Raw genomic sequence first — 26,451 nt, 5'->3', positions numbered from 1 at the left:
GACAAAACTCAAATGATGAACAGGGGCGGACGTAGTGATTTGAGGGCCCTAAGCAATTCCAGGCATGCGGCCCAAGCATTGAAACTCAAAACATCCTCTTTCTCTATAGATGTTTCTTTCTCTGTAGATTTGTTTTGTAAATAAACTGCGTGTTAAAATGTATGCCTTAAGATGAACCTTTATTTTTATTCATGTAAAATTAAATGCAATAAATCCACAAATAAAAACAAGTTCATAAGCCATGTTATTCAGCCTATTTTTGATTACATTTTAATATTTGCATGTGCAGTATGTAAGGAATGGTCCACTATTCCTGGGGGCCCCTGGTTTTAAAAAGAATAACATTAAAATCCTAATGGTTATAGACAGATTTTACAACATATGATTGAAAATGTATAATTAACTATATGATTAATATAGGCTGCTTGGCATTGCTCGAGGCCCCCTAATTCCCCGGGGCCCTAAGCAGCTACTTACCTAACTTATTGGTTAAGTCTGCCCCTGATGAAGAAAAATGACAAAATGCGATTTCGACGTTTAAAATTTTATTTTCTCATTTAACATATTTTGATCTTCTCAAAGTAAAACTATTCCCATGTTCTTTACATACCCATCTAATCATTTAACACAAAATTTAAATGCCGAACTGATATAGGAAGGTAAACTACCTCTTTCTGTTTTCAGATTTCAGTATATACCAATATTCATCAACTTTTATCTGTACATTTCAATAGTTGCAGATATTCACTTGAACATTAACATACCAACAATACACAGAAAATGTGGGAACATCCCACAGCCTGGTATGATGAATGAAGTTGATGTAGGGGGAAATCTCCTCAGCCAGGCTCAGATTCCTTTAGAGGACCGAGCGGTGTACATATAGCCTGTGCTGTTTTTCTATTAAGTATTTTTTCATGTTAACGTCAATCAGGGCAGTTCTATTTTGTACAATTAAGGCATGTAAAACACCCAAAATGATGCCCTAAGATGGACAGAACTCAAACAGACCAAAACGATTTACATTATTTACAGGACATCTTTTCCACATCTCACTTGAGTGAGAGCCAGAAAAATGTACGAGTGTCCTTTTACAGACACATGCAAAGTCTCTCTCCACACCTAGTCTGTCTGCAGGTCCCGTTCTCAAGAGAAAGACAAGAGGAGAAAGTTGTGGTCTCTTGCTTAATCCAATTTAAGAGTCCCAACATGGAGATCTAGGTTATGTCCATCCTCAAAGAACTGAAACAACAACAACAAAAAAACTATATTTAACCACAACATTTATTCGGATTTAAAAGGTTTAAGTTTGTATTTATATCATCTTACCTGCATCTCAACAATTCAGCGGTTCCACTTGCATCCATAAACGCTGCCATGTGAACAATTGCTGAAATACTCTCTCAAGTTCTCATTGTATCATCAAGCAATCATGACAAGCCAGTGTCCTTGAGATTAAGTTCAAGTGAAGTGCGTGAAGAAATGAGGAGAGTTTGCTTCAGTCAATCTCCTGCTCTCCAAACAATCATCATCACATCTAAACTCCTTAAAGGGAGTTTCTGAAGAAATATGATTGATAGATGTGAGAATCTGTGGTTTCTCCACACAGTAATCTTCTCAAAAAAAGGCATAAAGGTTTTTTTTATAATCAAACATTCAAAATGACCACTTGTTTTTTTTTTTTCTCAAATGCTGTAGGATTTTCCTTCATTTGATAGTGTTGCAGAGAGCAATGAGGATTGCAGCTCAACGAATGCAGAAAACTTCATCCCTTTGGTGTGGATGAAATGGATCCGCATGTATATTCCCTCCGTCTTGCTCTCCGTTTGTAGCACTAAATGCAGCTGGTTGCCACTCCATTTCAGATTTTAGGACGACATTCGAGTTAGTGCTGATATCCAACTCTACATGCTTGTTTTCAGTCCTGTTTTTGTCTTTTTGTGTGTTTTTTTTTTACAAAAATATAATCCAGTCAGAATCGAGAATGAAATACGCTTGAAGCAGGAATCTTCTTTTTTTTCTCTACAGATCAAGTACCAACATTTCCTGATCCTCAGTCTCTTCCTTTTCAGAGGATTCAAGTGAATAAACATTTTTGATGCAAACCATCACATATTTCCATCCCAAGACTTGTGTGTTGGGGAAAAAAAAAATAGATTTTGTCTTTCGAAAACAAAAGAAAAATTACTGCTACACACTGCAGATCCTTGGCTCTCAATGGCCCTGTATCAAGAGCGCAAGTAACAAGACGTCGCAAAAACGACTGTTCCCTCAAGATGCCATAAGACAAACTCTGAATCTCCGAACGCTGTGAGAAAGTTCTGGAAGAGCACTAGCAGCCGGAGACCATAAGAGTTTGGTACAGGCCATGAGCACCCCAGAATCTGACCTCAAATAATAGGCATATTCCGAATGGTGAGGTGGTGTCCCGTCTCGACACTCTTGCCTTGTTGTCAGATGCACGGTTATACATAGTTTGTTTTGGAATACATTCATTCATAATACAAGATCCTCATGAGGCAAATAAAAAAAAAAAACCTAACAAATAAAAAACATTATCCAAAAAAATACAAGGTAGCAGCCTAGAAAGTGCTCCAACTCATAAAGTTCAAATACTTTGTATAGAAAAATAAAAAAATAAATCATTCATTCTTTTTCAACAGCAACGAAAAAGAAAGTAATGACATACATACAGGATCACAGCATCCTCTTGACATGTCTCAGTCAACAGAATCCACACATGCACATCAACACTTTCCGGACAGAAGGCAACGGTTCACATCGTGGACAGAAAATGAATGACAGGGGTAGATGCGAAGTATAGTTTGTGTACAAACAGAGAAGTTACATTTATACACCAAACACAAACCCAGATTGCCCTCTTAGAACAGAGCCAAACGGGCCAAAACAGCACCTCAGTCATGCTTGGAAACACTGGAGGGTAAAAACGCAATGCTTGACTGTCCTATTGGTCTCTTTAAGAGCCTATGTACAAAAAAAAGAGCATACTACTTCTGTCTGTTCTCACGCACACACACACACACTCTCTCACACTTTAGCACACATGCTCAATGAAATACAAAAATTGTGTTGAACAAAATAAAAGCATGGCATCTGTTTTATACAGGTCAGTAAGCAATAAAACTTGTGCAGACTTCATCTCGCTCGCGCACTCACAAAAATCCTCATAAGCTACCCTAACTTCTTTTTTCTTGTTTTTTTTTTGTATTTTTCTTTTTGTTAAACAAGTGCAAATATTCAAGTTTTCAAATTTCATATTTTTATAGCTTTACCATCAACATAAAAATACAACAGTGTTTGTCTTTTAGGAGAAATGCTCGACTCTAATTCCCCCTAAGAACGTTTCCGAACCTCCGCGTTCGATACGGCGGAAACCGCGTCGTTCCTACCTCTCGTATGTATACTCATACAAATATTCTACACATAATATATGCAACAATATATTCACACATTTTTTTTTTGCATTGTAAAAAAAGGACAAAACTCCATTTCAAATATGAAAACATTAAAGTGCAATGGTTAAGGTAAGGTGCTTTTACTGAAGGGAGGCGGAAGAGGATCTTCCTCTTCCCACCGAACCTCCCAATAACCTCCTTCTGCTCCTCTCACAGTGCAGAGTGAGAGAAAGAGGGAGAAAGAGAGAGGGGGCGTCGGCAAATATTGCCCCGCCCCTTCCCTCACTGAGCAGTGCACATTCCTCTGCTGATTTGCTCCAGGTTTAAGGCCTCAGGTAAACTCAAGTAGACGGGCTGGGTCAGTAATCCTCCACCTGCTCCAGCTCACCTCCCCCCAGGAATGAATAGCCTGCGGAGGAGGGGAAACAGGAGAACACGAGTTGAGGGGTCACTTTCTACACCGAATTTCCCATCTGGGAATCTACTAATGACTAATTCATAAACATTCCTTGCACTTTTTTTGCCTTCCTTGAAGCAAGGTAGAAAATGCTTTTCAATAAGCACATCAGTAAACAGATCCTCCCTCTGTAGATGAAGATCTCAATATGACCCAGACGGCAAGATTTTGACAAAGCGCCAGAACGTAGATTAAAACAACAGCTTTTGGAGGTTTGAGGGTTATTCTGGGTAATGTATGCATGCTGATGGGTAAAGCTGAATGTAAGCAAGCAGGGGTGCGTGAGTGTTCAGGCGAACATGCATGCTAACCGAGGATACTGGGGTCAGAGTGGAGCATCATGCTAGGCTTTTTCTTCGCTTTTCCTCCCTGAGTGTCGTACACACTGCCGCCCTTACTTATATGAGCTGCCTGGAACATTGACTGTGAGGAGAAAAGGAAAAAAGGAAAAAAGGGAGAATTAAAAAAAACTAAAATCCAAAAGGGCAAGTAATGTTTATAGAATGTATGAATATTATTATTGAAATCATCATAAATTTATGGCATGCTGTTTAATAATCTACCTGCAGGGGGAAGTTCATGTTCAATCCAGAGACTTCCTTGGACAGCTGTGAAAAAATCTGTATTTTAATACTCACTTGTGTAATAGAGAAACATATACTTTTTAAGAATGAGAAAATAAACTGACTCGTTCAGAAACCTGCTGCTGCTGTCTCTGGTGGTTTGCTTTCTGTTTGGCACGGCGCTCCAGAAACTGCTTGGCAAACTCTTTGGCTTCAATGGTATCGCCCAGATAAATGCGGATGAAATCGTGAACTTCATACGGAGACTCCACTTCCTTCAGATATGCCACAATGGTGGGCACTGCAGAGAGAAAGGCATGAGAGAATCTAATCTCACTCTGGAGTGTAAGCAGCAGAAAGAACGGCAAACTTACCATCCAAAGAAGCATTATTTGCAGAGGTGTTGAGAGCATGGAGCATCTGTTCACACCAAGTGGTGAAGCCATCCTGAGGTTTCATCCCTTGAAGTAGCTTGAGAAGTCTCTCCTCATCATCAGTACGTTTACGACGATTCAGCATGTACTGATCACTGAGAGCACAGATGCATTTGGAGTGAACGGTGTTGAAGTACATTGGGTTAAAGGGCAAAGCAGATTGTGCGAGTGCAAGTTTGAGTACCTGAGAGAGGGACTGCTGCGGCTGTTCTTCAGGCCAATGTTGCGATGGCTGGATTGGTTTTTCATGGCCTCATCCCACATGCCCATAGCGGGGTTGCCCCCTCCGACCTTCCCGTCCATGCTAGATCCTGACCACATCCCTGATGGCCCATCATTCCATTGACCCATTGTCAAACCTCCATGCTGAACCAAAAAGACATGGACATTTAAGGTAGCAGAAACTACAATAAAAGTAATTCATATAAGGAAGCTAAAGTACAGTACTCAAAAAGCACACTTCAGAAATAACTAGCGATGAACATGGAAATTTGAAACAGAAAGTGGTAACTAATATACCTTTATACTGTATATAGAAGCTGATAACTGAAATTCAAGCCGATACAATACAAATTTCATTTAAAAGTCTAATTTTCAAATGTAATATATTGAGCTTAATACAAAATGCAAATAACTGATTTTATTTTAAAGCTTTAACTACACTTTAACAAAAAACTGAATCTTTAATCTTCTAAAATAATTTACAAAAAGTACAAATCTGACATCCTCTTTTTTTGTATTTTATCATGGTGAAAACATATTGTTAACATCTTATCTTCCCTCTAACATAAAGTGCATGAATAAACCATAATTTATTGGGTGATCCTACTCCTAGCCAAAGTCTCTGACTAAAAAGCTGAATTTCCATGGTCAATAATAAACAAACTAAACAAGGTGGTGTTGACCTTTGCATAATATTAAAATGGTCTGAGATCGAATATCCTTTATGAATTTATTAGCTATTATGAGAACAACAATGGTTCATTTACCCCAGAATTTGAAAATAAATGAAAAGAAACAGCAGAACATGGTCATGGTTTAGGACACATGTGTCAAATCCAGTTTCTTGAGGGCCACAGCTCTGCACAGTTTAGTTCCAACCCTACTTCCACACCCTTACCTGTAGGTTTCAAACAAGCCTAAAGGACTCAATAAGTTTGATCAGATGTGTTTGATTAGGGTTAAAGCTAAACTGGGCAGAGCTGCGGCCCTCCGAGAACTGGATTTGACACCTGTGGTTTAGGAGCCAAAGCTCTTAAAAGTGACATTTTCCTATTATTGTTGCCTTAGTTGACAGATACAGTTTGGTGACTAGGCATGGGCCAGTAGAAGATTCTGACGGTATGAAAACCTTCATCACGGTTTCACAGTATTGTGATAACTGCTCTAAAATAGGTTCCTTTTAAATGTCTGGCAAGAAAACAACAACTTTTTCCCATTGAGCAAAATATATTTAATTTTAATAAAGACTTCTGCTAAAAGAGACTTCTGCTATCTTCATTGGTTTAAAAAACACAGATTTCTTTACAACTTGAAAATGCATCTTTGGATATCTTTCTTTTCTTTTGGATATAAAGTAAGCCACAGCACTGTTCAGGTTTATAGCATGCTTGGATGTTGGTGCATAAGCAATTTGCTTTTCAGATGTTTCCTGAATCGTGGGCTAATCAGTATATTTTAATGTGGATGGTCTTTTTCTGTACATTTTAATGTGAATGATCTTTTTAGGGTTTCCCTAAAAAAATAAATCAATAAAATATTAATGAAAAACACATTAAAAATAAGTTAACATATACCTTAGGAACGATATCAGAGAAGATTTTAACAGTTTTAAAACATTGACTTTTCCAAACTGAGGTAAACCTTAAACCGGTTATCGTCCCATGCCTATTGGTGACTGGCAGTTGATGAGCATGAAAGGGATAACATGAAACTAAAAACAGCCTAACAAAAGTCAAACAGTAAATAAAAACATACAGTTGAAGTCAGAGTTATTAAACCCTCTGAATTATTAGCCCATCTGTTTATTTTTTCCCCAATTTCTGTTTAACGGAGAGATTTTTTCAACACATTTCTAAACATAATAGTTTTAATAACTCATTTCTAATAACTGATTCTTTTATCTTTGCCATGATGACAGTACATAATATTTGACAAAATACTTTTCAAGACACTTCTATACAGCTTAAAGTGACATATAAAGGCTTAACTAGGTTAACTAGGCAGGTTAGGGTAATTAGGCAAGTTATTGTATGACGATGGTTTCTTCTGTAGACTATCGAAAAAATATATAGCTTAAAGGGGCTAATAATTTTGACCGTGAAATGGTTTTTAAAAAATTAAAAACGGCTTTTATTCTAGCCGAAATAACAAATAAAACTTCCTCCAGAAGAAAAAATATTATGAGACATACTGTGAAGATTTCCTTGCTCTGTTAAACATCATTTAGGAAATGAAAGAAAAAAAAAAATTCAAAGTGGGGCTAATAAATCTGATTTTACAGTACTTACTGACTACACTGATATGGCCATCGACATATTGTGCACTATTAATAAGACCCAAAACAACTTGCTAGCCATTTTGCCAAATGTAGCTTGACACAGATGTCAAGATATATTACCCTTTGCTGCTGTTGAGCTCTCTGCTGCTGCTGTTTGTGAAGTCTCTCTGCCTCCAGCTCCAGGAGTCCCATGCTCTTTCCTGTAGCTTTGCCCAAAGACAGAGCTCCTGCCTGGCTTCCGCTCCACCCTGAGCTCCCAGACATGCTCTGCTGCTGGCTCTGCTGCAGAAACTTCATGATCAACTCCTGCTGCTGGCGGCACTGCAGTCAAACACAAACATACAAATGCGTTACGCATCTTAATCATTTCTTAGTGCAACAGTCAGGGCCCAAATCTGTGAAAAGCCATTCACCTGCTTTCGTCTATAAATCTCCTCCTCCTCTCTCCTTTTCTGTTCCTCTTGCTGCCGGCGCTTTTCCTCCCTCCGTTTTCTCTCCTCTTCTTCACGCTTCACCCTGAGTTCAGCTTCACGCCTCTCCTGCTGGATCTAACATGTGCAGGACACGCTCAATTAATGGTAGTGTGATTTGGGTGAAGTTTACACATTGGACATGAAACGTGATCCTCTAGGTCTGGGAGTAAATTTACAGCCCTGTTTACTTAAGTTTTTATGCATGCGGCATTGTATGATACAATTATTCTACACATACAGACAGATTTTGTATACAAGGTAGCAGGTGTGGGAGAAAAAAAAATTATAATAGTAAATATGATGCATCACAATTCTTAATTTAACAATCTGAATCAATTTTCAAAAGTTCAGAATTGATTCTGTATTCAAATTAGACTGTGACGGTGCGGGCCTGTGTGTGCACAAGCTCTAAACAGAAAAATAATAAGCCTTGATAAGCACATGTATGTATTACGACAAATCTCATTTGATTTCCATTTATTACAAAACATATTTAAAAACATATAATAAAAATAAAATGAATAAATAATCAGCTGATTAAAAATTAATTGTAAAATGTTTAGTACTGTGAAAAATTCACTGTTACTACTACTGTTTCTTATAACGCAAAATGTATAAATCTGACATTAGAATTTGCATAACCCATATTTAATTTTAGTCTCATTTTCAATAAATGATGCACTTACTGAGGAAGGCATTGTGCCAAAACGTTTGTTTTTAAAATCACCTGAAGAATGTAAAAATAAAAACAGTATGAAGCAAATACTTTAGTGCGAATCATTACCTTTTTAAAATAATTAATGATTCACTCCCAAAACTTCATGTTTCACTGCGAGATGTGTCATTTTTAAAGAATTATTCAGTGGCATATTTTTGATGGCTGGTTGCTGCCACCTATTGGTTAATGTAATTGCTGTCTACAACTTTCATGATGGTGATATTTATCTTTACTATAAACATCAGTGGTTTTATCTAAACTATAAACTGTTATACCAGTACTTCTGTGTTATTCGACTGTTTTGAACTTCCTAACCAACTCAAAAGACTAAAGACTGAATCTCTTTCTTGATTGTAGCCATTTCCAAACACAGATTTGAATGCAGCAATTTGAAGGATTAGTAAACATGGAAATCACCATCATTTATAATTTATGTTGCATGGGTGTTGGAATCCAATTCTTTTAATGGTTAATCGTGCAGCCTACACTAAATGCATTAATTCAGACTAAACAAGTAGTGACAGAAGACACCTTTGATAACCCACACCCAAATAACCTACCACAACTTCTTCTGTCATCATTATATATTTTACAGGAAAGCCTAAATGCATTAATACATGTGATTTGAATGACGTGAGAGGCGATCTCTATGCGATCATTACACTTTAGAATTAAATCAACAAGTAAAAAAAGAAATTATTAATCCGCGGGTCACATGTGTTCAAACCATGGATTGTGATCCATACGAATCAAAAATCAACGATGATCCGATAACCCCCTAGTATGTATGCTGCCGAATTCACTTCATTTGGACAGATGAATACACGTATGAATAACAGACAAAGCGTAAATACTGTGATTCTTGTCTGTTATGCTCCGTTATGCTAGACCAGATTCAGGACACTGTTGAAATCATTCCGTTTTCAGAGTTTTCAGTAGTGCTGCACTACTCGTCCGGTGGTGCGATACAACAGAATCGTTTGTCACCATTACGACACACTCCATTACAGATGAGTGAAGGCTTGCCTAATCATTTTATTGTGCAACCTGTTATGTTCTGTAAACACGGGTTGCGAATTTAAGCACAGTGATGCAAAGAATGCAGTTTACTATGTTTTAAAGCTTGTCTTATGAGTTTAACTGAATACTAAAATCTTTCAAAATAACTAGTAAAATATTATTTACAGTATATATATATATTTGTTCCCCTTAACATTTTCACAATTAAACTTAATGTAATGCTCTTTTCTTTAGAATAATATGACAATTTTACATTAAAAGCTTGTCTGTCCTGAATAATATTTTAAAATAAAAGGATTTTTTACTTTTTTTACTTTTACTTTAAAAAGTGATTCCGTTCATTACACAAAAGCATAGAAACACTAATTATGGTTAAATGTAAAGTTGTAAAGATGTAAAAGTACAGTAGAATTAATAGGAAACCTGTGCGTAAAGAATGATTTTGGCAGTGAATCTTGACTCTAAGAAGTGGAATCCCCTAATGATTGGAAAGTCCCTAAAGATTCCCACCCATACATGGTAGGAAAAATACTCATTATTATTGTTTAACACTAAGAAATAAAATAAAATTACAGAAAAAATTAAAATAAAAATGGATGGATGATCGCAAGTGCTTGTGTAATCTTATGTAATTTCAATATGAAGATGACATACTTTCTGCAAATGTTCAAGAGTTGGACCCTGAGTGGAGTTACTCATGGTTAAGTCCCACAGACTGGTCTCACCGCCTACAAAACGTGCACAAAAGAAAACAAAAAGGCAATTGTAAGAATAACAGTACTTCACAAGTTTGCCCACTGCACAGCATCAGTACAGCTTGCATTACCTGACTGCTGAGAGACTGAGGTAGGCATGTCCCACATGGGCCCGGTGTCTGGCACTGACATGGACCTGTTCATCGCAGGCATCATGCCAGTCTCGCTACACCTGCTACAAAAACACATCACTCGATAATACAGTCCATGTATTAGAAGTCACATATGTGGTCCTATTCTCACTTTCCTCCCACAAATCTTAACTAGTAACTAGTTACTAATTTACTTTAATAATTAGCTTGTTGGAATATTGTGCCTTCTTCTACATGAATCCAAATAAAAAATTAGACCTGGGTTACTAACTATTACCAAGCAGTAAATTTGGAGTTTGAGGCAAAAGTAAATGCGTGTTACCCATACTAAAGTGTTTTTAAAATACTCTAAAGCATGCTGGGACTTACAAGTCTCAATTTATACATGTAATGAACTTTAAGCAGTTAAAGAATGCAAATATATTTAGATTTGTGTTGAATGAGATCTATACTTCAGCATTTGCAAAACATATTTCTGCTTGTTTTAAAAGGACTTTAACAAGTTTTAGGCTTGATTTTTATCATCAATGTTGTTTTTTGTATAAACCTCTATCATTTCTGTTCGTTTATTCCATATTTTCATTCCTTCAGCTGTTCATTCATGCAAAGAATATGTTGTGAAGATGAACTAAACAACATGTTTTTCTATGCAAATGTTTTATTTGAATGGATACGCTTGGCTTTAGGAAAATAGAGGAGATAAGTGTTAAGTTAATGCATTAAAGTACTGCAAGTAATACCTGTTCATGTGCTGAAATCTCATCTGGAGTTGTTGGTAAAGGGCTGCAGTGGCAGCTGTTCTAAGACTGTTTCTTCAACAGCTCCTGGTCCATGTTTCCCCTGAAGCATGATAACACATTAATATTTAAACCTTTTTCTTTATTAAGGAGTAGATGGACAATGGAGAAATGACAACGTGGAAAAGTCGATGAAAGGGAATAGAATTTGGGTCACATTTAATCAGGGTCAAATTCAAGATTTTGTAAGACTGAAAGACCATTATGAATAACATTTCAGACTTAATAGATATATCGATATATATATCACTAACTTCATATCACTAGCAACATATTTAAAATAATGTGAACACAAGCAAACTCTAGTTGTATACATACACTTTTTTTCAACTTCTCTCTAAATAAAAGTTTTAAAAACTATAATAAACTTCAACACACCCGGTAAAGGTTAGTGTCTTCACCAGGTAAGTATAAACACAACCTAAATATTATTGCAAGGAGGATAATTAAACCACAATGGTAAACAGAGAAAATGAATTCATCTTTTGTCAAAAGTCTTATTAAGATGGGATTGTTGGTTATTAGATGAGTGTTACCCGACTGGGTAGATCTACATGCATATAAGAAAATTAAGACTTCTTTGAAACGATTTAAGACCTACAAAACAATATTTCAGAGAATTTAAGACTTCAAAGCCTAATTCTGCGGATACCCTGTTTAATGCTACATAAATGTCGAAGCACTGCTCAAAAGATTATAGCTCCGACAACTACTTTCATTAAACAAGAAGCAACTTAAAGGGATAGCTCACATGAAAAAAGAAAACCTATTCACTATTTAGTCAGCAATTAGTATTTTTCTGTTGAACTCAAAATAAATTATTTAGAAAAAAAAATAGAAACCTGTAACCACTGTTTTCCAAAGTAGGAAAAACATATACTATGGAATTCAATTGTTAGTCATTTTCAGCATTCCTCAAAATACCTTCTTTTGTGTTCAAAAGAAGAATAACTCAGACATGTTTGAAACAAGTGACCTTTTCAGAATTATCCCTTTAAGACTTACTTTTACCATTAAACAATACACTTAACCCCTAACTGTAGTTCAGACCGCATGATTTTGACTCGCCGACAGGTTAAGAAATCGCAGACAAATGCCTGAAATCACAGGTAAATTTGTGCTCGTTGTGAGTGACAATCCCACAGTGTGAACTATCAAGGACACGATCTGAGAAAATCAATGAGTCGCCGACGCCTGTGATATATGGCATACTAAATATCTGGATCTGTCTGTGATTCAAATCATGCCGTGTTCAGATTGAAAATAACATCGTGATTACCTACAACCAATGAGAGAGTAGTATGGGTGTCTGCAGGAAAGCAGGAGGTTTGGGAGAATAAATAGATTAAAATCGATTATTTTCAGTCTATTTGGACCCAAGAAATGGAAGAACTAGTAGAACTTTGCCAGGAGCACCCATGGCTGTATGAAGTGTCATCTGACGTGTAAAATAGGTACATTTTCTACCCCACTAAAGGCTTCTTTCCCATTATGTAGTTAATAAAAAAAGCTATACTACGTTACCTCGCATTCTTTTCATTTCACTTCTCACATGTGTTTGGTGTGTGAGACGTAGAGTGCAGACCGAGACAAAGTTGTCTGCGATTCTTCCTATTTTAAAGTCATGCAGTGTGAAAACCCCTGTCGTCGATCCATCTCGCAGTGTGAAAACATCTGTGACACGACTATTTTAAAAATCGTGGAGTCTGAACTCAGCATATGTGACAATGCTAATAGACAGCACAAAGTTTGATGAAACCAATTTCTGAATATTTCACCTTGTCTCTTACCAGAAGTGGAGGAGGGGAGGGTCCAGGAGAGAAAGGCACACGCCCCCACATCTTAATCACTTCACCCAGGGGCTGAAATCCCTCATCACAGCCACGCTTGACCAGCAGGTTCATGGCGAAATACCCTGCCTGGAACCACTCACACATCTCCACTGTAGTGAATGGACCTGCAAGAGAGACAGAAGCTTGATTTAGACTAACATATACATTTAAAAAAACACTCCTATTATGAAAACTGATGTGGTGGTAAAATACCCTGAATCTCTCCTTGAGGGTCTTTGTAGAACCACTTCATTGCAGATTCGTGGGACAGTGGCAGGGCACTGGCGGAGTGCGGGAGAGTGTGTGGAGTGGAGTGAGAGAGTGTGTGTGTATTTGGGTGTGTGTGGGTATGTGCTGCGGAGATGTGGCTCTCCTGAAGAGCGTGAGTGAAACATTCCTCTTCAAGAGACGTGTCTTGCAGGGACGCCACCATCTTCTCAGCCTCCTTTAAAAATCACACAGCTTTTAGTTTGTGCTTCTTTCCAAAGTACAGCAACAAAACTAAGTGACACACACACACACACTGACCTGCTGAAGGTGCTTCATGCCGTCTTCCTCCTCTGTGTCTCCCCCTACTGCTGGAAGATCAGTAGCAGTGGATGAAGGAGGAGAGGAGCTGTGTGTCTGTGAGGTGGTGCCACTTGCTGGAACTGCATCTGATAAAACAAACATGTCTCAGGTCCCGTTTACACGAATACATTTTTGTTTTGCTACGGTTATGCTTTCCGTTCACACTACCCCAGAGTATGAGCACTAAAAAACTGAGCTTTTGGAAACGCTGAAGAGGCCATTTTCGTTTTAAAATGCCGCTGCTCATTGTCAGTGGGGATGGGGGAAAACGGAGACGTCTGAAAATGGAGGCATGACTGCAGACATTCGCCTATCTGACTGGGGCTTTTTCCTCAATATTAAGTGCACTAAGTTCAGGCTTGCATCCTCTCCTTGTAAGTTCAGACTTCGCAAGTTTGATATGGAAAACAAACTCCCGAGGACACATCAGGTGAATCTTCAAAGGGAACATTGTACTTTACAACCTCATTCACATCACCCTGGCATACGTTGTTTCACGATCTCAACAATAAAACGAAAACATGACATAAGGAACTGCCTATTTTTATTTTGATATTAACAACTTAACAGACAACAAAAATGTCGAGGCGTCGTATAGCTGCATATTTATATGCCCGTCATCTTCACTGCATGCATATTTATAACAAAATGGAGCCTATAACATAACTGACTCCATTCATTTTTATTGAAAAATACGAAACACACCCTCTCTTTTGCAGAATACCAGTTTTAATAATTAATAATGGCCCTTTTAAAAGTATAACGTACAATAGGTTTATACATTATATGAAATTAAGACAAGCAATCAATCAAATGTGTAGAAACAGTGTTATTATATTAACTTATCTTTGCGCTCAGCCAAAACACATTAACTGAGAACAAGTAATAGATTCAAAAGACCAAAGTCGTGGAATATGTCATAAGATATATACAAGATTAGTTAAATATAACATTTAACAACTATAGTGAGATTAGATCCAGCGGTAAATTCTTGATGAACCGTTTGACGCGCACAGCTATCACTTGGGGTTCTGTGCTCAAAGCACCAACTGACTGCCTGAAGCTCAGAAGCGCACAAATGCTGCAGCGGATGACAAGAGTGTGTGTGGTCACGTGATGTGTGTTTTCAGCTGTGTAGTGTAGATGCAGAATTGTTCAGAAATGCTAGGTGATACGCCAGTGTGGACAAGGATTGTTTTCATTCTAAAATGCTGTTTTAAAACTAAAATATATTAGTGTAAACGGGGGCCTTAGTGCACAATGTTTTGCATCGTTAAAACAATAAATGCAAAATTAAGCAAGGGAAAAGAAATAGTACCTTCAGCTGGCTGAGGAGCAGGTTTTGGGGGAGGAGCGATTATGGGTTTGGGGGTTTCTTGTTCTGAAGGGAGTACTGCGGCAGGAGCAGGCACGGCATGAGGAGACGATGATGATGACTTCCTGTCACCATCATACACAGTGGCAGCTTCACACTCTTCCACTGAAAAAAGAAAAGATCAAACGAAAAAGAGACACATTTATAAAAGTAGCAATAAAGTAAACAAACAGCCAGATGCTGTTAAAAAGACACAGAACCATATCATGATTCGAGTTGAAATTAACTTCTTACATTTATCAGCAGGGCTGTCTTTCTTTTCCTGACAACACTCTTCTTCTTCCTCCAGAGCCTCAAATTCAAGTTCCTGGTCTTCAAGGATTGCATCTCTGGAGTTTTTCTGAAGGGTTGCACAAACCGCATTTAATTTTATGGTACTTAACTGGAAATTAAACGTTGAGCACAAAAGAAGATATTGTGATGTTGGCAAACGTTAATCATGAACACCCATGGTAGAAAAAAAATACTAAGGACACCACTGGCAACAATTTTATAACATTCTTCAAAATATAACATGTTTTATGTTGAACAGATGAAAGAAACTCAAACCGAGGCAAATGCTTAAAATCACAGGTCTCAACCTCGATTCCTGGAGGGCCACAGCTTTGCACAATTTTGCTCCAACCCTAACCAAACACAGCTGATCCAAATAATAAAGGTGTTCAAGACTACAAGAGATTATTAAGCAAGTGTGAGTTGGAGGTGGTTGGACCTAAACTATGCAGAGCTGCGGCCCACCAGGAATTCAGTTTGAAACCATTGCTTTAAATAGTAATAGGCAAGAAGGCATATTAGATTTGATTTCACAAAATACGAGAAACCGAAACAAACAAACCTTGATGCACATGAAGGCTCCAGAAGAATCAAAAGTTCCCATCTCGCCCTCTTCTTCATCGGTGCACCACTCAGGCAGGCCATCTCGCTCTTCCTCTCCTCCCTCGCTTCCTGCTCTCCTCCGTCCACCTTCTCCATCACGGAAGTCAAAGTCAAACTTCCTCCGACGGCCTTCTCCACTGATGTGATCCCGCCAACCAGCTGAACGAGGACCCCCATCTAGATGAAGAATTAGTCTTTGTTAATTCAAATAAATAAATAAAAATAATAATAATAAAACATGTGACCAAGTACCATCGCGACGACCTCCTGCAATCCTCCAGCTTCCTCCAGGTTCTGCTGCCGCCTCCTCTTCCTCCTGCTCCTCTCGGAGAGTTCGCCAGTTATCGCTGTCAGAGCGCGCATACTCTTTCCTTCCTACTGCTCCACCATCCTCAAAACCCCCACGGCCAGCCTCACGCCTCAAGGGCTTCTCAAAGCGCCGCTCACCTCTGAAACAGCAAATACCAAGAATAAACTAAGGATAGTACGAGAGCACTTTACATTGGTGACTGGCCGATTAATTGAAATGCGCATTTTGTCAGTAAAGCTGGTTGTTTAATCAGTAGTAAATCTCCAGCAAGTGCTTTCAGATGGAGCAGTGTTTATTCGTAATACACTGACTAGCTGCACAATACTGCATTCATTATTGCTGATGATTTAATGCCCTCATAATTAAAGTGAAGATAATCTTTTTGCGGTAATAACAGATGTTTGTGTAGCTTATCTGTGAACTATGGCTCTTTGTTTCTGCTACAACTGAAACCATGTGAAGATCACAGTTACTAATATGCTTTTACTCGTAATTCACACCATATATTTATTTATTCATGTGTTTGAAATAAATCCTTCTGTGAGATAATTACATAGTCATGTGCTTATTAGTCACGTTGAACCGGAGAAAGCAGTTAAATCTTGTGTTTATTCAAAAAGCATCCTCTGGCCTCCAAGGAGATTTACTACAGAATCATGCTTTCCTGACAAGGTGTGTATGACAACCCAGCCTCGAGTCATCTTATTCATTTGTAACCAACATCTTAATGGATTGCACAAATGCACTATATAAACATAGCCTTTCCAAGTTTTAGGAAAACCAAATAATAACTTGACTTCTAGTCGATCGTTTGGTCTCAGAAGTGGCTTATATGAAAGGCGAAGGCCTCTAGACAACGCTTATTTTACCCAAATAAAATATGATCATGGCTTAATTTTTAAATATAATTAGGACAGTAAGGTCTGACTTTGCTTAGACAAAAGTCTTGTTACTTAGAAATAATGTACAGTATAGAATGTAAAGTCATGGTGCAGTGGAAAAATAATGAATATTGTGTATGACTCCCATGAGCTTGGACAACTGCATCCATACATCTCTACATTGACTCAAATAACGTATTAATAGTCATCTGGAATGGCAAAGAAAGTGTTCTTGCAGGACTCCCAGAGTTCATCAAGATTCTTTGGATTCATCTTCAAGGCCTCCTCCTTCAGTTAACCCCAGCCATGCTCAATAATGTTCATTCTGGAGACTGGGCTGGCCAATCCTGGAGCAGCTCGACCTTCTTTGCGTTCAGGAACTTTGATGTGGAGGCTGAAGTATGAGAAGCGCTATTCTGCTGAAGAATTTGCCCTCGCCTGTGGTTTGTAATGCAATGGGCAGCACAAATGTCTTGATACCTTAAGCTGTTGATGTTGTTGCCATCCACTCTCGCACGCCCCCATACTGAATGTAACCCCAAAACCATGATTTTTCCTTCATCAAACTTGACTGATTTCTGAGAATCTTGGGTCCATGCGTGTTCCAATAGGTCTTCTGCAGTATTTGTGATGATTGGGATGCAGTTCAACAGATGATTCATCTACAAGATCTACCTTCTGCCACTTTTCCAAAAGATTAACTAGACGTCAAGTTATTATTTTTGCTCTTACAACTGGGATCGACTTTTGTCAGGTGGTTTACTATAAGCTACAAAATGCACCTGTCATCCCAGCTCTGGCTGCGATGCATCTCTCGTCCTCGGCCAAAGCCGACCTCTTCATCCACACTTCTTTGGTAGAATCCGCCCTCTCCTCTGCCTCTCCCTGTAGATAAACAAAAAATATTGTTTGATATACTATTTTCTTGACTAACATCATCAAATGCAACTGAGACCATTTTAAAACACATAGTCCTGTTCCCAAAACCCACCTCGACCTCCTCGAGTGCTTCCACGACCTCTAGCTACACCTGTTGGCACAGCTCCACCTCCTTTACCCATAAGCCTTAGCACAGCCACACTGTTCACAGACATGGAGAAGTTTCTCTAAAGGGAGAAATAAATTCAATAAAAAAGACAGGGCTTAAAGTTAAAAAAAAATTCTGAGCATGAACTTTTTGGGGGGGTTGAAGAGAAACTGCACACAAGGACTTACTTCAAATATTGACGATAATAACAAAAATAAAGTAACGAGAGCTTAAAAAAACTGGTAAACTGAGACTGAGATAGACTCTCTTTAATAATTATGCTTAGCACCTTTTATTTAAAAGTACTATGTCAAATAAAGTGTTTTCTTCTAAACAATAGTGCTTAAAGTGCTTAACAAGTGTTCAAAGTGCTTAAGAACTGAACTACTAAACTGAAGATTAGAGGTGAAATCAAGGCCATTATCACTTTTTTTCTGGGTTGTAAGCTAAGTCCTGCAAATTCTTTCTTTTTAAGACATTTGGAACAGAAGATGGAGCTGGTACAGTGGAGGAGAGTGAGGGTCTGCTATTAGTCCAATCATGTTTTTTCTGCCATCAAATAAAAATATCTCTCCCTGTGTTCACGTAGGTTTCCTCCTGGTGCTCCGGTTACCCCCACAGTCCAAAGATGTGGTACAGGTGAATTGGGTAGGCCAAATTGTAGTGTATATGTGTGAATGAGTGGATTAATAAAAAGACTAAGCAGAAAAGAAAATGAATGAATGAAAATAAAAATATCAGGCTACCTCAAATCGATCGCTTCACAGGAAATATGCATTTAATTAATGCTCCGCTGTTATTATTATTTCACAAAACCCGTCAACATTTTTATAAAAAGTCATTAGATCAAAGATTGTGTCTTATGATTATGACTTATTTCCTCCATCGCACTCAAGGTTCATGTGTGCGCACACTGTGTGTGATGAAAGAAAATGACAATGAACCTCGAGGCTCATATGTTGACTTTTTGTATAACAATTTTGTTGTTCACATATAATACTGCATTAATCTGCATACATGTTGTATATAAGATATCTATCTATCTATCTATCTATCTATCTATCTATCTATCTATCTATATATATACATACTTTTCAAAAACTAATTATTACAGGTCCAACATAAAATATGGCTAAATAAAATGCAAAATGTAAACACTGAACATTTAAGACTGCAACTTTCTCATGACAGTGTTATCCATTTTTTGGTTTACATCCTCATAATGGCATGTAATATTGCGCTCATATAAATTATGAAAAAGGTATTACCATAAACCAGGGGTGTCCAAACTCGGTCCTGGAGGGTTTAGCTCCAACCCTAATCAAACACACCTAAACCAGCTAATCAAGCTCTTACTAGATACTAGAAACTTCCTGGCAAGTGTGTTGAAGCTAAACTCAGCAGGACACTGGGCCTCCAGGACAGAGTTTGGACACCCCTGCCATAAACGATGTATTTGTGGCACCACAAAATAAACAATTAAGCGTAATGTGTACTGTAGATAGACTGTTAAAGACGATACTACCATTTACAAAGCACAGTGGCACTGCCAGTATTTTAGAGCCATAGTATCACGATACTACCATAGTACCGGTAAACCGTGCAACCCTACTGTCAATATCATACATGAATCCAGATAGAGAAGCAAGGACTCACCTGCTCCTCCTCAGTCAGAGGCACCAAGGCCAGTGGCTGCTGAGGCTCTTCCTGCAGGATAGCAGCAAACTCCTTATCCTGCATGTCTTCAGGGATCTAAACACCACAAACAAAATTATTGTGTCAAGTATTTAATGGCTAAAAATGTTAAATGTTGTTCTTGAACTATTGTAATGATGTGTCCCCTCAGTTACACAGATGACAGGACGGCCATGGCTGAGAAATTGGCATTTACTGCAGGTGCTATGAATCTCTCACCTTATTATCTTTGACATAAAGTGCTAACATCTCCTCGCGGCCGTAACGGTAGTCGGCCAACTTGGACTTTGGCATTGCAGGGGAAGGGGGAGGGGACGTCACACTCGCCCCTCTGGATAGTGCACGGAGCCTGAGGTAAGAGAATTAGCCCATTAAAAACATTAACATACAGGTTTCAAGATTGTGTAAATGCCTAGAACACAAGATGTCAACCTTTTTGTAATAAATAATAATTTAAAAAAAAATTGTTTAAATGAAACTATAAAGAAAGGGGAAACATCTGTTTCCTCCTGTCAACACTTATAGGGAAGTGAGAGAGGAAAAGGCTTCACCCACAGCAGAATGTGGCAGTTCGTATGTTTACGGCACACTAAATGTTAGAATACCAATGTGAGGGAAATAAGGATCTAAAACAAAAACTTTATTTTACAAAGTCTTGTTTTTTTTTTTTAGCTGTGCTTGCATTAGTTGCATTAGCAGACTAGTGTTGTCACGATACTAGAGTTCGGTACCAGTCGGTACTGAAATTTTAAATCTTCCATTTTCTGCTAACATTTAAGCGCTGTTAAGCTGATTTGCCATTGTGTTCATATGCTCAACAGAAATGACTGCGATTGGCCATGAAGGTCATCAGTTCATCACTGTTTACAGAGTGCAAGCACAGATACGCGCCACTAGAGCGTTTTAAAGCTGCAAAGATCAGTCGATTCATCATCAGATCGCTCGTATGTCAACTCTTAGACACACCAGATGATTTTGATTACCTGTATACATGTGAACACAATGGCAAATCAGTAGTTTAAGAACATGCTCAACAGAGCTTAAATGTTAGCAGGAAATAAACGCTTTCAAAATTTCAGTAACGATTGGTATCATGACAACACTAAATTAGTCCAGACATAAGGAAGGACAAAGGGTTTTCCTCTAGAACACTGTCAATTTGTTTTACACCATTATCCCTCAATCATACATGAGTGAAGTGCAAATTTACACAGAGAAGGTGCCAAATGCAAGTAGATAATTGCATTTGGCAAGTAAATAGACTGTTATTGGTCTGTGGTGACTATGCAATATGGCTCTGGGACTTCATCTTTTTGACCAGAGAGACCATCTCGGAGTGTCAATAGCCGCATTTCCACTATCGGGCCAGTGCGAGCCAGGGCTTTAATTGGGCCAGGCCGGGCCAATAGCCCGGGAGGTTGAGAAATGAGGCCGAAATCATGTCGCGTTTCCACTGTCGGGCTAGTTGCTCGCAGCGCGTCACGCTAACACCGCCCCCAGAACGTCCCCCGAATCAAACGTCACACAACCCGTCACACAACCCGCCCACTTCAGCGGGAACAAAAAACTCAAATTATAACCACAAACACAACCTGGCATCACTACGAGAGCTGGAAGATGGAGTACACCGAAGCGATTGCTTTTTTACTGTTTGTGGTCTGTTGGTGTAAGGCCAGACAGCGATCCAAGGATAAGGACATTCGAGTTCGGCGGCATTTATTTTTTCTTCTTCTTAGTGAGTTGATCAAGCGCGATAGCAAAACAAATGTAAGGGAAGAAAGCATCTTGTCTCCTCTTTACCTGACAGGAAAACTCCGTCTTTGTACGTAACCCCGCCCCGAAGCCCCAGTTGGCCCGAAAAAGGCCGGACGCTGGCCCCAAGGAAGCCCCGCTTTGGCCCGATTACGCCCCGGAAGTGATAGTGGAAACGCGACTGGCCTTGGCTCGCCCTGGCTCGCTCGATAGTGGAAACGCGGCTATTTATTCCTTACTTGATAGGTAAACATGCAGCACATTTTTACATATTCATTTAAAGCAGTGTGGACAGAATCTAGACAATGTGTTCCTAAACTCTGGTCATGGAGGGCCAGTGTCTCTCAGAGTTTAGCTCCAACTTGCCGCAACACATTTCTACCAATCCAAGTAAGAGCTTGATTTGGTGGTAAAAGTAAGAGCTTGATTTCAGGTATGTTTAATTAGAGCTGGAGCTAAACGCTGCAGGACACCGGCCCGCTGAGACCAGGTTTGGGCACCCCTGATCTAAACATTGGTTAACAGTATAGTGCTGTTCAGCTATTTTACAAATTAGTTTTTTAGCCCCAAGCAAAGAATGAAAAATATATTTTTCCTTGAAGCACATTGGGCCCTTAAGCATTGTTACAAACAACATTGGCAAAAAAAAATGTGATTTATTTAAATCATGGCTGCACATGTCCATGAAAGCAGACCTTGCATCATTAATCTGAAGTCGGTCTAATAATTGAAATAATTATATTACCATTCTGGACCGAAGTTAAGTGTCTCAGCAGTCATATTCTGTGTGTCCAGAGGGCTCAAATTTTCTGCAAAGTGCCAACATACACATACAGAAATGTGAGGCATTGTTATGAATCAAAAAACAATACAACGGGTTTTTGAGTGGAGGAGTGCTTACCTTGTCCAAAGAACAGGACGGTAAAGGACCAGGCAGAACGGGGAACAAGAATGAGGTGGTTCTGTCAGAACCTGTATAGTGTTTCTGTGTGTGCTGAGGTGGACTTGGTAAATCTAAACTCTCTATGAATATTGAAATAGCTGCCAGTTTTAGGGAGATAAAGGCTGATGAATATCTAGCCAGATATAAGAGCTCCAAAAGATGGCACACAACCCTAATGTGCCTGTAACATCAAATCTTAAAAAAAAAAAAAAAAACAGGGGGACAAAAAAAGTCTCAGCAAGTTCAAAACCCCTCAGAGAAAAAAGACAAAATTCACTATGATTAAGAATGTGTGGCAGCATAAATAACAGCGATCGCTGTTGGAAATAATCTTTCTGGGCAGTTTGTAATGCCGTAACTATTGCTGTGTAACTCTTCTCTCAATTCTTGATCTTTTATTTTTATTCTGAACTCCTGTGTATTATGTTTACATATGCAAGCCTTCAGCTCCCAACTGCCCACACCTGCAGAGAGGAAAACAGGGCAAAATATAAGTGCATGCACATTACATGCATACCAAAAAAAGAAGACATTTCAGCTCTTTCCATATTTGTTTAACATGCAGCTTTTATGGCCTACTGATAATGGAGATACAGGATGAACATATTTATTATAAACACTCGCTGCTCTTTCTGCTTTGTCCAGGAAAATACATAGACAATCAATTACACCACATGCAGTGCCATTTTGGTATTATTTATATTTCAACAGACATATTTTAAAGTTATTCTATATTATTTTAAGCAACTCGAGCATTTCAACTTTTGTTTTGAAGACAACATTTGTACTTTTTCCATCTAGCATTTACGATTAATTTAAATTAATTTTACTTAAATTAAACCATTAGTGGGTGAAGCAGGGGCATAGTAGGTGGTGCTGTCGCCTCACAGCAAGAAGGTCGCTGGTTTGAGCCTCGGCTGGGTCAGTTGGCGTTTTTGTGTGGAGTTTGCATGTTCTCCCTGCGTTCGCGTGGGTTTCCTCCGGGTGCTCCGGTTTCCCCCACAGTCCAAAGACATGAACAGGTGAATTGGGTAGGCTAAATTGTCCATAGTGTGTGAGTGTGTGTGGATGTTTCCCAGTATAGGGTTGCAGCTGGAAGGGCATCCGCTGTGTAAAAAAACGTGCTGGATAAGTTGGCGGTTCATTTCATTGTGACGACCCTGGATTAATAAAGGGACTAAGCCGAAAAGAAGAATGAATGAATGAATGAATAAATCATTAGTACTGTTTAATAAATACAAACAATGATCATATTACTTTTAAAGTAAACAGACAAAACTAACCTATTATAAATAAATAGGCATGGGACGTTAACTGTTTTCAAGATATACCGCGGTTTGGAAATGTCAAGGATTTAAAACTGCCAAAACTTTCTGCTATAATGTTCCTATGGTATGTGTAAGATTTTTTTTTTTAATGTTTTTGTTGTTTTGTTTTTTAGGACAACAGTATCCCCAGCAGAAAAAAACATCTAAAGATGCCGTTTTAAATAAAAAAATTAAAAACAAATTTTAAATCAGTGTTTTTGAAGCTAATGAAGTGAGCAGAAGTCAATGATTCATTTTCATTATTCAGCCTGACATGTTTACTACTCCAAAATATTTGAAACGTTTCTCTGAATAAAATAAATTCTGTTCAAAGGGTTAGTTTAGTTTTTCCCAGACATTTAAAAATAATCATAATAATATGATTCATAACACCTTGAAACCGTGATATTTTTATCTAAGGTTATCATACAGTCAGAAACTTATACCAGCCCATACATATAAATAAATTTTAAAAAAGTATGCTTCAGCAACTGTCCCTTATATCCATGGATGGTTAACTAAACAAAATAAATATAACATTAATTTTAAAATGTATTGTAACTACTTAAAGTGAATCCATTTAATCTCAGGTTTTTCCTCTGAGCAAGCACACATATTCTTATTTCACCAAAAGACTTCTTAGTACCAAACAAAATAACAATTTAACACCTTTCTGACAAGCAAACACACACACACACACACTTTTTTAACAAAACCCTTTAGCATTTTTAAAAATGACCACAGATGTTTAACGATATCATGAATAGTAATTAAACAATGTTTTCATACTTAAAGAGATAGTTCAATTCATAAAAACAAATTATTCACTTTTACTCAACCTCAAATGTATTCAAATATTTCTGTTATTTTCCTTCTGTTTTGCACAAAAAGAAGAAAAAAAATAATAATAAAACCTGTAACCACTAACTTGCATAGCAGAAAATACAGCTGTATTTCTGTGGTAAGCTTCCATAGTACTTCTATAGTAAAAATAAAAATACTGTGCAAGTCAATGGTTACAGGTTTTCAGCTTTCTTCAAAATATCTTATTTTGAGTTTAATAGGAAAAAGCTCAAAACTTTAAAACATGTAAAAGGCAAATAACGAATATAGTAAAATATAGCGCTTTCACCTCCATTATATTTGTGTGTGTGTGTGTGTGTGCGTTTGTGTGCGATTAAGACCATTGAGTGTATTTACTTGCGACTGACCGCTGAACTGAAACAACGCGCGTTAATACAAAAAAAGTGCACGTAGTAAATCCATAAAAACATCTAACATCCTTCAAAACCAGAAGAGCAAATTTAATCAGCGAGCATGTATTAGTTAGGCAACATATATCCTAATCGCCAAAACAACTGTCAAGATAACGAAACACGTTAGAGATAACATTCAGCGAAAACTTTCCCCAACTACAATCACAACTCCACAAGCAGCAGCTCAGCTCAACGTGAGCAACACTCGCCGCTGTTATGCAACACAAACACGCAACACGCCTGTGACTGACAGACTAATAAAGGTTACACGGTAATCTAATTATGAACAGCAAAACAAGTCTGAGACGTTTTAACGTCACCAAGAGCAGGAAAAACAGCAGTAACGTTTCAAATATGCTTGTGTTGCGCCCTTGCGCTTCACTGCAGGCCTTCAGTGGTGCAATACGAGCCCTTCAAACCATCTGATAAACCGTGCAATTACTTCATACAACACAAGTGAACGATTAACACTGGAATGTTGATTAATCAGCCAATGCACAGAGCACATTGCCCCCCAATATTTAGAAAATAACATATAACGCACCTCTTCTGCGAGCCTGCTGGCCAGCTAGGCTAAAACTAGCCAGCCACTGTTTTCTCCAGAGTTGAATCTTCCTTAAAGAGCTCACTCCTCTTTTCGCTTCGCATGAACCGACGGTTTGAACTGCTGAGTCTCTGTTTTAACACTCGTCTCGTGTGAGTTTCGAAGCTGAATTGTATAAAGATCTATTTTGTATTCTTTGCCGTATCTGCAACGGTCGCAATGAGTTTTTCTGTCTCGCTCGGTCGTCTTGTTGTTTGTGTTTTACAAAAATGGCTGTTGGACGTTAAACACGTGAGGAATACAGCCAATGAACTGCGGAGCTCTTTTTTCTGCTGTTTGTTTGACGGAAAAGCGAAAGCTTAACGAGCGCGTTACTGCCATCCACTGTTAGCGGGCGACACAGGTACTACACCTGCTTTGAGGGTAAAAAAACAACTTCTTTTTGTAAGGTTTTCATACAATATAAATGGTGCCATTACTGTTATTATTACTAGTATTATTTCATCAAAAATCTTTTATGCCAGCCTTCTGAAGTATTATTTTGCAAAGCATATTATATTAAATAATGAAATATTATGTTTTTGTAACTTGCATGTTGTTGCTTTTTTGTATTTTTTTACAATAGGTTTTTATGCAAATGTATCAAAAGTGAACAAAAACTTTACTAATTTTATATTTATGTGCAGAGTTCAGCTGTGTTGCTGTGTGTTTCTTTCGGGGGCTCCGGTTTCCTCCACAGTCCAAAGACATGCTCTATAGGTGAATTGAATAAGCTAAAATTACCTGTATGTGTGTGAATGAGTGTGTATATGGATGTTTCCCAGTACTGGGTTGCAGATGAAAGGGCATTTGCTGTGT

General features: G+C 38.2%; 1 protein-coding gene across 1 annotated transcript; it reads right to left on the bottom strand.

Moving 5' to 3' along the window:
* Positions 1-528: 528 nt before the first annotated feature.
* On the bottom strand, positions 529-25,851 carry gigyf1b (GRB10 interacting GYF protein 1b). Its single transcript, XM_056466360.1, is given in 27 exon segments — positions 529-1,242; positions 1,330-3,825; positions 4,185-4,296; positions 4,437-4,481; positions 4,562-4,737; positions 4,811-4,965; positions 5,055-5,236; positions 7,491-7,691; positions 7,784-7,918; positions 10,236-10,309; positions 10,408-10,511; positions 11,169-11,233; positions 11,235-11,268; positions 13,005-13,182; positions 13,271-13,502; positions 13,586-13,713; positions 14,946-15,107; positions 15,237-15,342; positions 15,838-16,055; positions 16,131-16,327; positions 17,852-17,954; positions 18,061-18,175; positions 19,753-19,848; positions 20,011-20,140; positions 22,289-22,352; positions 22,445-22,950; positions 25,594-25,851. Coding segments are annotated over 24 exon segments (3,033 nt in total). The 5' UTR covers positions 22,324-22,352; positions 22,445-22,950; positions 25,594-25,851; the 3' UTR covers positions 529-1,242; positions 1,330-3,775.
* Positions 25,852-26,451: the final 600 nt, after the last annotated feature.

The sequence above is a fragment of the Danio aesculapii genome, chromosome 10 (assembly GCF_903798145.1).
Source record: "Danio aesculapii chromosome 10, fDanAes4.1, whole genome shotgun sequence".
In the NCBI taxonomy this organism is placed as follows: domain Eukaryota; kingdom Metazoa; phylum Chordata; class Actinopteri; order Cypriniformes; family Danionidae; genus Danio; species Danio aesculapii.
Note: the sequence above shows the minus strand (reverse complement) of the source record. Positions and strands in the feature narration are given on the sequence as shown.